Source organism: Betta splendens, chromosome 8, assembly GCF_900634795.4.
Source record: "Betta splendens chromosome 8, fBetSpl5.4, whole genome shotgun sequence".
Classification (NCBI taxonomy): Eukaryota; Metazoa; Chordata; class Actinopteri; order Anabantiformes; family Osphronemidae; genus Betta; species Betta splendens.
This window is the reverse complement of record NC_040888.2, coordinates 11,098,959-11,113,947: the sequence shown is the minus strand read 5'-3', so window position 1 is coordinate 11,113,947 and position 14,989 is coordinate 11,098,959. Positions and strand designations below refer to the sequence as shown.

The window sequence follows — 14,989 nt, the reverse complement described above, 5'->3', positions numbered from 1 at the left end:
GTCTTTTCAAATAAACTACATATGAGCAGACATTTTAGGTCTCGGCTGAGAGACAGTAGCCTAGAGGCCTAGAGGTGGAAATAACAGGTACCAAAGCAACAAGACCTCAACTGGGTCAACGAAAAGCAGGGGGGCTTAACGGGGACAGACAGGCTGCCGATGTGACTCAGCAGCACCGGGTCCAAACAGAGGACAACCACAAAGAGGCCGGGTTCGACCCAAAGCTACAGTCTGCCTGTCAGCAGGAACGCTGGGGGCCACACATACCACACATAGGACTGGCAAATAACCAGGACACGACTCGGACCGGGCCGGAGGTGAACGTCGATGGACACGCTCACCTTTAAAACGAGCATCAAGTCCAATGATCAATGCTCATTAACACTCTCTAACTCAAATGTTCAGCAAATATCTGCAACAAAAACTAAAACCTGCAATTTAATCATTCACTGGAACCGGTCTTTATCGTTTCTATGTTAGGGACTAGAATGAACAATGGCAATAAATACCAAACCTGTCGAAAGCTAGCGTCTGAATCCCTGCACATCAGTGTCACAGCAAGTCAAGAAAAAGGCCCTTTGTCCCTCAGTCTGTGTTTTCCTCATGAGGAATCGCAAAAAGAGAGAAAGAATGGGAGGAGGAGAGGAAAAAGAAAAACACAAAGGGAGCAATACGGTCAACAAGATTTATGGAGACAAACAACCAAACGCAACTTTTAAAAACTATTTATTTGCTTTGGAAAGAGCCTGTAGTCATTAAACATAATATTCTTTTCTTGCTGTAAAATAAATTTGACACTTTTTTCAGACTTTGCACTGCAAGTCCTGTCATGATGCATCATTATACAGTTCCATATTTCGGTACATTTCTAACAACTAGTTCCATTTCCTTTGCTCATCCCAGGATTCCTTTCTTAGAACTGCGTTCCTCTTCACACTGAACATAAAATAGCTGCCTTTAGCATGTAGCAGCTCTGTAGAAACATTAAGATTAATGCAGCAGCAAGCCCTTTACCCAGAACAGTATTGAAGCGGGTGTTGTCTGAACCCTGGGATAAACAAAGTCGTCTTCTGGGTTGAACAGTGAACTCTGATGTCCAGCGCTGGCTCTGATCCTGTGGCTCAGACACATATACACACACCATAATTATCTAGAATGACGCTGAGATCACACGGAAACATTTGCAGCTATTTCTTTCATTCATAAGACCTCATTAATGTTTCAAAGCACAATGGCCCAATGGAGCCGAGTCGGATAACACTGTCACCTTAATGTACAGCTAACGATGCACGCTTTGTGAGCTGGAGCCAGAACCAGGCAGCCGAGTTTGTTTCCCACCCAATTCTCATTTATAAACACCAACTCTTGAATATATGCAAAACCAGCTGCTTTATATGAGTTACTTTTAACGACACTAAGTCCTGAAAGTATCATTAGATTTGACACAGTCTATTTATAAAAACTATATTTATACACACACACATATATATGCTTTAAACGCTAATTAAAATGGGACATGGGAACATAAATAAAAATGAAACTATTTTTCACATTTAAAGTAAAAAAAAAAACAAACAAAAAAAACAATTTGGAGAAGACAACAAAAATAAAACCACAACATTCATTTCACACAAAAGTGCATCTGATTAAAATATAATCCCTAAGCTTCTCAGCCAGGGACGTTTGGGCCATTACAACACTTGAACACTATAATCTTAGAAAGATGAAAGGCAACAGGAATCACCGTTACATTAAACGTCTTTGGTTTGAATTTTGTTTCAATCATGAAAATCTCATCTTATTTCAACACAAATGACACAGAGTCTATAGAACAGAAACCTGTCTGACACTGTTATAACACCTATAACACTGGGCTGAACACGTCTGTGATCCAGAAGAGCTGCAAGAGGCCAGGTACAGTAGAAGGCTAAGTCACAAAGAGCTGACTGGTAGACAAAGAGTCCATTTAAACAGGAAATGTATCCTCAGATTTTTCTAAACGTTAATACATCTTCCATCATTAAGTTCCCACAGAGAATAACACATTCCTTTTAAAGTAACATCTGAACAAGATCATTTAAAATCTGTTGGAGGAGACCAATCATGAAAGCTTTTGTAAAAGGTAGAAAGATTTTTGGTGACATAAAAGCTTAAAGCTCCACAGATCCCTTTGGTTTAACTGAATACATTTATGTGTAGGTCCCAGCACTAAGCAGTGACATCTCTGAGGAATAATTGTCCAGCAGCCTTTAAAAAGGCCAAACGGTCATTCAACAAACTGCACCCCTGCTATGACGGGACTACAAGAATCCTCGGAACCTCCAAATGATTAGAAACGTGTGGCTCTGTCCAACTGAGCAGGAAGATACAAACCGGAGCTACGTAGTGTTGCTGCAGTGCATTATTGTCCGTCGTTACACATCTACTAAATGGCAGCTTGGGCTAAAATCAGACATACTTTAGGTAATTAGCATTTTAACTCCAGTGTAGCTACTCTACACATATGTCAAGGGACACCGCACAATGGTTTGTTCATTCAGCTTACACACAAATATGGATTTCTGAATAATACATATGTATATATGAATATAAATACTCTAGAAATGTAGCAGGAGTGCACCACAAATAGCTTAAACGCCTTTAAGCAGTTCTAGTTAGGAGTGTATAAAGACAGAGTTACGGCTCTAAAGGCCGAGATCTCTTTGTTCCAAAAGGGGAATAGAAATAAACAGAAAGACACAGAGTAGGAAAAGGAGGCAACAGCTAATTAACACTGTAGTGCACCAGTGGCATTCAGCATAGTCTGGGCAAAGTAAGCTTAAGTCCTGCTTCAGGTTTAAAATGCAGCTCTGTCACATATTTTACAGTCAGCTTCTTAACATTTGTCATAACTGTAAAGTAAACACAGGGTGGACACAACAGGTGAAGCAGCTACGACCTGATGAGCATCCGCCTTCGACAGATGCTTGGTCTGTGTTTAGTTTCCCCCTGGTGGTGACTTTAATAAACGCATGTACTGGCATTGGTTTGAGAGGCATTGCACTGACTGCAGCTGAAGAACTGTCCGGTCTTTGGACGTTGGAGTGGAGACGGACTCCTCTTTAGCCGGTCTTCGGTGTGCGTTCAGAAAGCAGGCAGGCCTCAGCACAGGACCTGGGAGAAGGGGTGCCTGAGCAGCTCCTCGGCACTGGGCCGGTGTTTGGCCTCCACAAAGATGCAGCGGATGAAGTCCCGCGCCTGCTCAGAGGTGTGCAAAGGCAGCAGTGGGTTGGTGGGCTGGGTGGCGATCTTGAATATCGCTGCCATGGCCTCATATTCAGCCCACGGAGGTTTCTCAGTCAGCATCTCCACCACGGTGCAGCCGAGGCTCCTGCGAGAGACGCGCATGAATGGTTCACTTCAGTCTAATCTACGGTTGAGTCACTCGACAAGTTGAAATGCAAACGTCTTATTACGTCTCAGCTTCTCGACTTGAAAGCTTTGAAGGAATGTTTTGAGTGGAAGCTTTTACAGTGGCTGTTTGCAGAGGGCCTCCTCCACCTGTTTTGGAGGTTCAAGCCCTCCTGGGAGCATTACTCCCCTCCAGCGCAGGCTGAGAACCTGGAACATACCAAACCCTGTTACGACCTGTCTGACTGGCCTTCAGCCAGTCACATCACTCGCCTGGTGGGTCACCACCCAATCAGTTTGCACGAGGGAATGTTTTCTGCTCTATGTGTGGGAGTGTGGCAGGAACTGGGTTATGTACAGCAGGCTCCTTACTTTCTTGGAGTTATTCCCTTTTAAGAGCAAATTGCCCTTGCCCCTCTAAGACCAACAGGCTGCAAATGTCCCTTTAATCTCACTTTTACACCTTACAGGGACCTGAGATGATCCTATTTTCATGGATTTGATGCGATATTGGGTAGCACTGCTAGCGAACTGGGCTAATTCGACGAGATAAAAATCGAATCGCGCTTGAAATGAATCACTCACCAGACGTCCGCCTTGCGGCCGTAGCCCTCCCCGCTGATCACCTCTGGGCTCATCCAGTACGGGGTGCCGGTCACAGAGCGGATGCCCGTGCCCGACATGCAGATGGTCTGGAGCCTCTTGCTGGCACCAAAGTCTCCAAGCTTCACGTTGCCGGCTGAATCCCGCAGGATGTTGGCACCTGAGAGCCGCAAAGGGAGGAGTCAATATTTCATCGTGCATGAACTCCCCAGCACTCTGTAGTAAAGCAGGACGACCTTTTATGTCCCTGTGTACTATCATGTTGCTGTGCAGGTAGGACATCCCCTCCAGGATCTGCCTTGTGTACTTGCGGGTCACATTTTCTGTCAGAGCGCCATACGCTTTCAGCTGGTCTTTGACTGAACCCTGAGGAAAAGAAAGCACAGCTATCACATTACAGTTTAAAACTGATCATGATTCATGACTGTGATGCGTTTAAAGGCTGATCAACGTGAGACTTTTGTTTTAGTAGTTTGTATGATGATGATAGATGGTGTCTGCAATCCAGTCACACATCTCCAGTCACTTGTTTGAAAGCTTTAAGTAAAATGTTTTACTGCACTGAAAGAAAAAGCACTGTGTTTTTATAATCCAATAACTTACTTTAGCCAAGAAATCAAACTGAAGCTAAGATTAAGTGAAGGGGGAAATTCTCATCTTGCTAAAATTCCTGTTTACTATTATTTAAAGCTGGGGAATAATTGGATGAGAGCACAGGTACTGAGCCCCAGAGAATTTTCTAAATGCCTAAAATTCTCTGTCAATAACATTTGTTTAAGGAGCTTCCCATGGGAACTGATTACTGCCCTTTGTTTGCATTCCTTCCGTCTCTGAAGCTTTTATGTGAGTGTCTGAGCCCACTTGAAGCTAAAACTGTCCTGCAGCATATCATCAAATAAAATCTGACTACACACAGAGTCCAAGATTATTAAAGAGATCACTTGTGTTCTACTTGAGCAAGCAACCTTTGCTCTGAATTCTTGTTGAAGACACGAAGTGAATACTGCCTCACCCCCGGCATGTACTCCATGAAAATGGTGAGGGTCTTCTCATTGTGGTCCCTCAGACAGCCGTAGTACTGAACAATGCGCTCGTGATGCAGATTTTTCAGCAGCTGGATTTCACACTCCAACGCGCTGACCTCCTGCACAGAAACGAGGAGCAGCAGATAAATTCTACTGGTGACGGAGGTGCAAATGATACCCTTATATCTGATACTGTTGACATACAAATGTAACCATGAATACAGAGAACAATAGTGATTAATGACTCAGCCCGGACTCGACCAAAAACCGAAACCTAAAGCGCAAAGTAAATAAAACCCCACAGCAAGTTCTTGAAAAGAAAAAAGAAGTTCCGGTGTTTACTTCATCGAATGAGGCCACAGCGGAGAGAGAGGGAAATCAGAGACACGCGGTAATCCCCAGGTCCCAGAACAGAAGCTGGTTTAATAACAACAACTAATTCACATCTGGTACAAGCTGGGGGTGGGAGCGGAGGGTGGGTGATGAAAGGCCAAGGCAACGCTGACCCATCACCCTCCTCAGCAGCTTTCATACACAGGAAGTGACAATGCAAGTTCTCTCTGGGGCGGACAGGAAAAGACATTAAAATAGGAACGAGGGGGGGCGACGTCGACCCACTTCACTTCTCGGGTTATTGAATGTCTGTTTTTCTGTGAATAAAATAATCCCACTACAAAACTAAACATTAATTGAATGAAACCACACTGTGAGTTTTGATTACTCGTGATAAAGGACAATGGCCTCTGTACGTTATCATAAGATCATTGTTGGTGCATTTAAAGTCTTGCAATATGTTCAACAAACTAAGGTTTAACATGTAACTGTACTGTAGTCAATTAAGATATGAATCATGCCTATTACCAGTGAAATAACAAGCCTTCTGCAGATAGAATCCTAAAAATAGTCAGCATGCAATGTCAAAACAAATGACCTATTAGGAACAGGACCAAAAACATAAGAAACATTACCAGATGGAGAAACAAAGGGAGAATAAAAACACACAGAGTTCAACTGGCTCGTGCCTCACCTTGCTGGTCTCAGGACTGTCTGGATCAAACTGGACTTGCTTGGCTGCCAGCTCCCTCCCAGTATCCACATCGTAGCACAGGTAAACCCGTCCAAAGGCTCCCTGGCCCAGAAGCTTTCCCCGGCGCCACGTCACTGGAGCACTGGGTGCTGGAGGAGCAAGACAGAGAGATGTCTCATTAATACAAAAGCATTATTTAAACGATTACTTACTGAATTTAATGTTTATGACATTAATGAAACCCCACATTTGTGGCCAACAGATCGGTCCTGGGGACGCAGCCTCCCCTGGGCGTCCACTAGCTGCCAGCTGCCCAGACTCTCCTCGCTGCCATTAAGCGACCGCCGCGACGGCACCAGAGTGAACAGGTTCCCCTGAGGGCGGCGGATGCGCGGAAATGTGCGACGGCCTGAAGAACAAGATCAGGGAGGAGGCTGGTTACCATTAGTGACGTCAGAGGAACGAAAAGGCAACCTGCAGGTCCTACTGTACCTTCACTGTGGTCCTTGTGATGCAGGGAGACGTGATACCTACGAGGGTAGGTGCCTCCCTTCCCCACCACCCTGTCATACACGTGATTCTCTCGGTCTGAAAGCAAATAGTCAAATGTAAGACTTTGAGCTAGTTAAGAGCATAATTAGAGTGCTTTCTTTGCATAAACCACTGTTTGGAAACTGACCAGTTGGATGCTGCTCTCACCTGAACACTCCTGGCGATTATCTGGGTAACTCTTGGCCCTGTGCATGCGGGCCTTCCTCAGCGAGGGGCTGCGAGAGGAAGAGGAGGGAAGAGGGAACAATGTTGATGTTTTCCAAAGTAAAACTCGCACGAGACACTTATTTTGACAGAAGTGCATCTGGTGGAAATGTAATGGAAAGACATAAATGTGTGTATGAAGCCAGGAGGTTTGCTGCTCACCTGTCGGAGTTGCTGTCCAGAGACTGGCAGCTTCCAGAGACTGAGTTTTCTGCACTGCTCCATGGATCCAGCACCTGAACAGGGGCACAGTGGAAACTTAATGGAGTCTATGCACTGAAGCTTGCATTTCATACAGAGGAAATATTTTTCGTTTGAGATCATCAAAACCATGTGAAGGTGAATTTCTCCCCGGCGCATGAGGCGATGACTCACACATTGATCGCTGGTCTCGGGGATGAACTCCCCCTCGCTGTTTATGCTGGTGTATGAACCTTGGCGGGCGATCCTCTGCTGGCGTTCAGGCACGTAGCCGGGGGGCGGAGAGCTGCGCCCCGTGTTCTGAGAACCTGGGATTAGACAGATATACGACACACAAGAGTGTCGGGTAACAACAACAATTACCGCCACGCATCAGTCACTGTAGAGAAGAAAACATTTTTGCATGAATTTTGAAACTGTGCAGTCGGTTCCTCTATGTCGAAATGTACTGTATTTCCCGTGCTGTCAGAGTGAACATGAAGTAGATGAGTCTGTTGCGTTAAACAATGGATCGACGTACCCGTTGAGAGATGGCGCCCTCTGGGCTCAGTGGGCTGATAGCCTGTGCTGACATCTCCAGTGGACTGGGAGGGCTTGATCCTCACCTGTTTACTGGGGACGGGGTGGGAGGGTGAGGAGGCCTGGCAGGGGGAGACGGGAGGTTAAGACCATGGACGGTTAGAGCAATAACGGCGAATGAGGAAGCTGTGGTGCAACAGCTGAATGCAGGGAGTGTGTAACGGGGCGCTCTCACGTTGCCGTGCTCCTGCGTGAGCAGCAGGATCTTGATGCTCTTCATGTTAGAGCTTCGGTCCAGTAGGTCCACGGCCTTGTCCAGGTCGTCCTGGCCGCGCAGAGGAATGGACAACTGCCACACAAAGTGTTGAGAAGAGAAGGATGCGATAATCAATCTGACGTTTTTGGTTAAATCAATTAAATTGTCTTATTGCACATTATTCTTATTCTGATGTTGGACAGTGAGAGTGAATTGATCAGGGAGAGAAACAACACAACACAACACATAGCTCTACCTCGTTGTTTATATAGTGGAGGTCCAGCTGTTGCCCAAACACAGTTTTAACCTTCTGCTGGACTTCCTCAAACTGCACAGGTCGCCCAAACATCAGGATCCTGCAAACGGACAGACCCAGAGGTTTGTACCAGTGGCTACAAGCTCTTCAAGTTCTCAGTGAATTCAGATTCCTACAGCGAGTACACCTTGCATATTTGTGGCTTGTGCTGGCAGCCACACATTAACCACAGTCCTTTCCTCCTCCAGCTCCTTTCTGCAGCTCACATACCAGCCTGAATTAAGTGCTGGAGCGAGTGAGTGTATGTGAGGTGCTCTTCATCATGAACTGGAACACGTGACAGCAACAGCATGTGAGCGATTGAGCGCGTTTACATCTGCATCCCTATTCTCTCATGCTGGCAGATGGACTGTATACTGTATACACACACAAATCATGTAGGTTTATTTAGGCCAAACCAAACTCACCTCCTCTCTCCTGAGAACTCGAACTTCATCCTGACATCCTCCTACGGGAATGCAGAAACAGGAAGATCAGGGAGTGGATAAAGGAGGAAGAGCCAGGCGTCTAATTCTCCCCAAAGAATAGCACAAACACATGTAATGGCTTCACCCCTGGGTCGACCCCAACGCGTTCGCTGGGAAGACACGCTGCTCTCCGAGAACCCACTTCCCCTCTTAACAAGCCAGGTATTGAGCTGGAAAAACAGTGGAGACCGTCGTTCCCAGGGGAACAATCTTTGGTTTTGAGCAAATCCGGCATGTGAGCCGTCCGCTTTACTTTGGCTATTTTTGCGCGGCTGCACCTCATTTCAACTCCTTACAAGAGCGGGTAGGTGGGCTACTCACCAATTTTCCACAAAGGGTCAATATATTTTTAGAGAGGCAGTTGAAAATAACTGGACCTAATACATTTCAGATGTAGGAGGAGTGCAGGAGTTAATGACTGCCTTGGGATTTCATCTGACATTATGCTAAATTAGCTAACGCATCAACAATAAGCCTAAATATTTTATTATGCTTTATTATAGCAGCAGACCATAATAAAACTTCTACACATACCACACCCATGGTAATGAGGCTAAAAAAATACTTTTCAGTGCGTCAGACCCTCCTCACTTATAATTTGTGAGTCCCATGTACAGTTGTTAGACACGACTGTTGAAACATGTCTTTTCTCACTGTGAGCAAATCAGCGGCTATGATTCATGCTGTCAACACAGGAGTCCGTGTTCCCCACTACACTTTGTCATGGTTCTTCTCCCTCAAGACAACTTAGCAGTCATTCACACTTTTACCTGGACACTAACTGTTCACTGTTATGTGACTCAGGATTCCCAGAGGTTGAATCTGAAAATGTCTGGGACCTCAGCTTTGCAGTTTTTTTCACGAGCTGCGCCCAAACTACACGCTCAATGCAGCTGTACTTCACCTGTCTGTTGGTCTGGGCCGGCGTCTTGGGTTTGCCGCTGTCATACGACATCACGGACTGACGCCGAGACATCTGGAGGGCAACCAGGTCCTTCATTATGGAGTGGAGAGCTTGTCTCTCGTCTGCAGAGAATAGCAGGTTGGGAAAATAGAAAGTTAGGGTGCAGGTCGGAGAATGGACGACGTGCATGAACTGAGCGCTCTGCTGCAGAGTACTGGTCTTTCCCCAGTGAGTGTGGGAGCACAGCCTGACAGAAAACAGGCGTAGGCAACATGATGCAAGCCACACATGACCCCACGGGTCGTCCTTTGCGTCACCACACACCCTGTGACTGCTGCAGTCTGACAATAAAAGAAACCTGGTAAGAGTGCTTGGACAATAGATCCCATAATAGGTTCTAAACATGTTCATATGTACCCACACACTTGAATGCATCTGTGAGTTCCTATGCTGACCCCATCCGCAGCACCGTAGAAATAAGTTTTCATTCATCATTATAATTGCAGATTTACCTTCGGTACTTCCCTGTTTTCCTTGGACTCACATCGCAGCTCTTGCTTAGCTACATATTTACTCTCCAGCAAGGAAAAAGTCTTGGCAGACCAGCGAGAGGCTCTATAAAGCAATCTCAGCAGATGAATGGCCACATTTGTTACGCATAAAAATTCGTATTAATATTTGCCAATTTCATAACGGAGCTAATTTCCTGCAGCACTTAGCGCTGCACTGGAAGGTGCGTGGAGAAACTGAGTCATTTAAGTACAGCTGCGCTGGGATCGTCCTGTGACAAGGCTCTGGAGCCAGGGAAGGATCCCAGTGTTTGCGATATGCCTATTCCCACGTTTGATCTCAAGACAAGCTCTGCCTTGGCTGGACTAACTCACGAAGAGAAAATATTCTCCGTGTGTAGCTTGGATGGACATCACACAGCCCCAGGGCAGCGGAGAGAACCAGACCCCCATCTCCACAACACCGAAAACCAATCCTCCACCCGCGTGCTTAGCTGCAGCGGCGGCCTCAGTGAGGTTCTTTCGAGACAGCGTTCAGGTCTGGTTTTATCTAATGTTTCGAGCAATCCGTGCACCGACATCAGGTTTTATACTTACTCATTGTGGTAATGTTTGGGTGCGTGGTTTATGCACCAGTCTTCAGAAACCTGTCCCGGCCTGCAGAGGCAAAGCAAAACTCAATCGGTTATTGGGCAGATTTTTAGACTAACTTACTGTAGGTAATTATCAATTTTCAGAGAGACATAAATAAAAAAGAATCACTGAGATGAAAAGTGGGAGGCCATTCAACCAGTATGAACCAGTAGCTGCTCTCTACTATCATTCTGCTGTATAGTTTGTAATCAAATTACATGACAGGCTGTATCAACATGACAATAACCAGAGGACCTCATTTTCATTTACAGCCAAAGTCCTTTTCATGCTGGATTCTTTACAGGAATGTAAGCACGATGTAGCAAAAGCTAAATTGTAGCCCGACACGGACCTGAAGAGTTTCTTTGACTCTTGGTGGATGAGAACGTGTTCCGCGCATGTGAGAACTTGCATTTTGTGTTTTTCCGATGAGAGGAAAAAAAAAGAAAAAAGGACAATTGGAAACGGGTGAAACTCAAGCAGCACTGGCAGCGATCGGTTTGGCACGGCTCACATGGGAAGAAGGAGTTTTTTTTACAGTGGGTTTCCTGCCATTTTAAATATCTACCAGGCTTAAACATCTCTGGTTGCACGAGCTGCTGAGATACAACCCAGCTGTGTTAGAACGGAGATTCACTGTTAATGTCCACTCCGTTATAAAAGCAGGAATTTATTTCAATGGAAAGGGTTTCTCCCACATTTACGCCACTAAACTAAAGGATTTACTGCAGAACTTGTGTGTCTCCACCAACCAGTCAATTTTCAGGTCACAAGCTTGTTTGCCCAAAATCATTGGATTCAATCAATTAATCATTTATAAAAATGCCTCCAGCCATGAATGTCTCCAGTACGGAGGCCAAAGAATTCAGCAAGGAAAGGACATAAATAGGATTTCAAATCGTGAAGGAAGAATTTTGGTTGGTAAAACTGATTTTAGTCACTTTTTAGCACAGTTGCCTTTAACTCCAAACAAAAGTGGATTTCATAACAAAATGCGAAGCACGTTTTATCAAGATATTTTACCGATGTGAACAACAAACTACAGTATAACCAATCTGAAGAAACTATTCAATCAATAATTGTTGGACATTAGAGGACAACCAACCCCCCAAACCCCAACGCTGCAGCTTGATGGAGCCTATCCCAGCTGTCATTCAGGCGAGAAGCGGGTCCACGCAGGACGGGTCCCCAGTCCATCACAGGGCCACATACAGACAAATCAAGATCTTTACCATTTGTCATAACGATTAACTTTAGGGAACTGTTCCATTAAACCCAGGAAGGAACTAATCATTATACACTGAACGTGTGTGTGTTTGTCTATATTACATCCACATTGCACACATTTATGTCACTACAAAGAAAATGAGTCTCACAGATCAAATCACAGGTTTGTAAAGAATGATGGAAACACAGCAATAACCACTGGAGCCTGCGCCTTGCTGTTCCTGGCTCAGATCTCCTCACTAATTACATCATCTACAGTAGCCTGGTGGTTAAGTGGTGGGCAAAGCTAGAGAACCAGTTACTAAATGAACCAGTGACAAGTGTCTGGGGATGGAAGCTACAGAGGAGGCTGCTGTTGTCTGAGGAGGAAATGACTTGTGTGCATGAAGCGGTCAGCATCAGCACCTGAGGCGACTCACTGACTCCGTGGATTTCTGGGTAATAATCAGCCACAGGAATGCCCGGCACGTCCGCCTGCGGCCGGTCGGCGGAGCGCTGCCGCGTTTAGCTGCCACTCTCATGTTCTCTGCCCACGGAGCGGGTGCCAAAGACTTCTGTCCTTCAACCCTCGCAACTTCACGCTCGTGACATTTGATCCCCTACTAAATAGCGCCGTGTTTATGAGGTGTGCAGTTCCTCTGGTCGTTCCATGAACCTCCAGGAACGTCTGGGAATTCGGGGCCATTTTCTTTTCTCATCCTGTCCTCCATGGAACAGCAAGTACTACACATGGAAAGAAATCTTGGCTTTTGCACGGTAAACGCAGCCAATTCCAGTTAACGGCACGACTATGAAACCCTGCATCCAAAAGCCAAGCTGCTTCTCCTGATTTTAATTACCTCCCAAGTGGAATGCTGGGAATTCAATGGAGAAGGAGGCTGCGCTCTACGAGGCCAGTCAGCTGTGCCGGCTCTATTTTGCTTGTATCACATTTCCAGGACTAGCAGGATTTACATGGATTCTTCTCCCCCTTCTCCTCTGTCTGCTCTGAGCGGTGTTTAGTCTGAGGCTGTTTTTCCCAGCCACAGTCCTCGCTCTGTCTTTGGCCAGGGATGCATCTGGACGGGTCTGATGTCTCTCCTGTTTCAGGTGCACATGTGCTTTTAATTCTGGGGAACCCACCACATTTGAATATTGCACTCTTAGCAAAGGCAACGTGCTTACTTTGGCCAATACAGCCTTACATTCATGTTTTACACGTTTGTATGCATTTAAATGTACATAATGATTTTTAAGGCCTTGGGAACGTGGCCCTTCTCCTATCAGGTTTACTTTACAAACATACGCAGAACTTTTGTCATTGTCAGAGAGGCTAAAACATCTACTCTGCTTCAAGGTTCCAAGAGTTCCTCTTCACCGCAATTGTGGCAAGTGGAGGGTGGGTGGAGCAAAAGCATGTGGGAATGTCTGTGATTGGCAGATTCGTGTAATCCCTCCAAAACAAGACTCATTGACATTGAATTTTATTTTTGCTTTAACCTCTGATTCATTCACAGTGGGGACACATTAGGCTTAAACCCTTCTGTAAACCCATAGTGACCATCCCAGGTCACTGAACCATCTCAGAGTTACACTGCTATAGATTTCGACTAGTGAGAAACCTCCTCAATACCCTCAGTTCATTTCCTGTGCTTTATATTTTATTAAAGAATGTTTTAAACTCCATTCAAGTTGACTAGTATTTGTCATTATCCGGTAATCTAGCTTTACTATGTAAATTGAGATCTGGTGATCACAGAATTCAAAACAAAAGTCTCTCGTGGCCGTTTTCCCAGTATAAAACTCGTTTTTCCCACATCATACAAATGCAACACAAGTCAGTCAGTCACCTGTCAACCCCGTCACGTGCGTGACTCACCACGCCGCTCACCTGTCGTGTCGGCTCCTGTCAGGACACGTCCAGGCTTCTCGCGCGCGCAGGTGACTCCGGTCACCGGTGTTTCGCGGCACAGATGACGCAGAAGAGGCGGCGGCCGCTCGTGCCCATCGGCGTCCTCAGTCAGCCCGACACACCGAGGGGTGCGCCGCGGCGGGGCCGACCCCCCCTCCTCCAGGTAACGAGGCCTCCTCTCCCCCGGCGGAAAGTTCGGGCGAACACACGAACGTAAGATTCCCAGGTAGTGACAAATAAAGCGGTCACATCAGACAGCTGTGGGTTTTACACGGACAGTGTTCTAAGGAAAAGCCTACATCACACTGTGGCGCGGCGCTCTCGGCTCCCTGGAAAACTCCAATGTCCAGAACATTTTTAAAAGTCGCACCAGACGTCGGCGCGTGGAGTTGAGCCGCGCAGCGGAGCGTAAACTACCGAACAAGGTGCAGCAGTAAGCGAGGGGCCTGTATGAAATCCATCTGCGGGAGCGACCGCACGGTTTCCGTGATTTCCGTGGCCCGTCTTCCTGCTGGGTTTGCAGACTTTTCCTCCTGTGTTGCCAAGTTTGACCCCTACGCCGCTTTTACGTTTGTTTTTATAATCGCAGTCCGGAGAGTTGCGTCGCATTGTAACGAGAACGCGACAGACGCGAGCGTGTGAAAGTCATAACGGCCTTTTATCGGTCGCATAACAGAAACGGAGGAATTTGAATAAGAGGCCGACGTGGAGTTTAAGAGTCACTGCAGAGCTCTGCGAAATGACACTGGCTGATAGAAATACCGCCTATATATGTTTATTACACACAAAACCCCCATAAGCTGCAAAGACTAACGAAGTCTGGACGTAAGTGTTCGGACTCCTTACTACAGTACGGTTCCCTTCACTTTTAGGAAACGAAGTGAATTGGCCGTGGAAAAACTCCGTGCTTTTCAACGAAACTCAGCCCAAGTAGAAGGAAGTTTGTAGCCAACGATGATAGTCCACAAGTTTCTCCAACCAAAACAAAGGAAGAAATAATCTTCAGTCGAATACGTCAAACTTCCTGACTGAAAAAATATCGCTATCCGGAACAGACTTTTATGCTTCCAACAGGTCGTCAACGGCGCAGAACAGTGTTGTGTCCATGTTTTCCAAATGCTCGACTATAAGTCGTCCACGCGTATGCAACTACATGGATTTATTCCCAGGGGGATTTCTGATCGCCAAACTATGTAAATTAGCGCCGTGCAGCCGCGGGGGCGCGCTCGGTCGAAGTCTTTCTACTGGAGCGCGCACCATAAAGG

At 46.1% G+C, this 14,989-nt stretch overlaps 1 protein-coding gene across 1 annotated transcript; it reads right to left on the bottom strand.

The window, feature by feature from the left end:
- Window positions 1-709: 709 nt before the first annotated feature.
- Window positions 710-14,930, bottom strand: map3k3 (mitogen-activated protein kinase kinase kinase 3). The gene is made up of 17 exons (XM_029158893.2): window positions 13,704-14,930; window positions 10,571-10,630; window positions 9,465-9,586; window positions 8,501-8,541; window positions 8,034-8,133; window positions 7,757-7,870; window positions 7,523-7,643; window positions 7,177-7,310; window positions 6,964-7,037; window positions 6,745-6,812; window positions 6,538-6,633; window positions 6,293-6,454; window positions 6,046-6,194; window positions 5,006-5,137; window positions 4,230-4,359; window positions 3,976-4,153; window positions 710-3,370 (listed from the first exon to the last, which is right to left on the bottom strand). Exons 2-17 carry the CDS (start codon window positions 10,572-10,574, stop codon window positions 3,142-3,144), a joined length of 1,854 nt encoding a protein of 617 aa, XP_029014726.1. The 5' UTR covers window positions 10,575-10,630; window positions 13,704-14,930; the 3' UTR covers window positions 710-3,141.
- Between the last annotated feature and the right edge of the window lie 59 nt (window positions 14,931-14,989).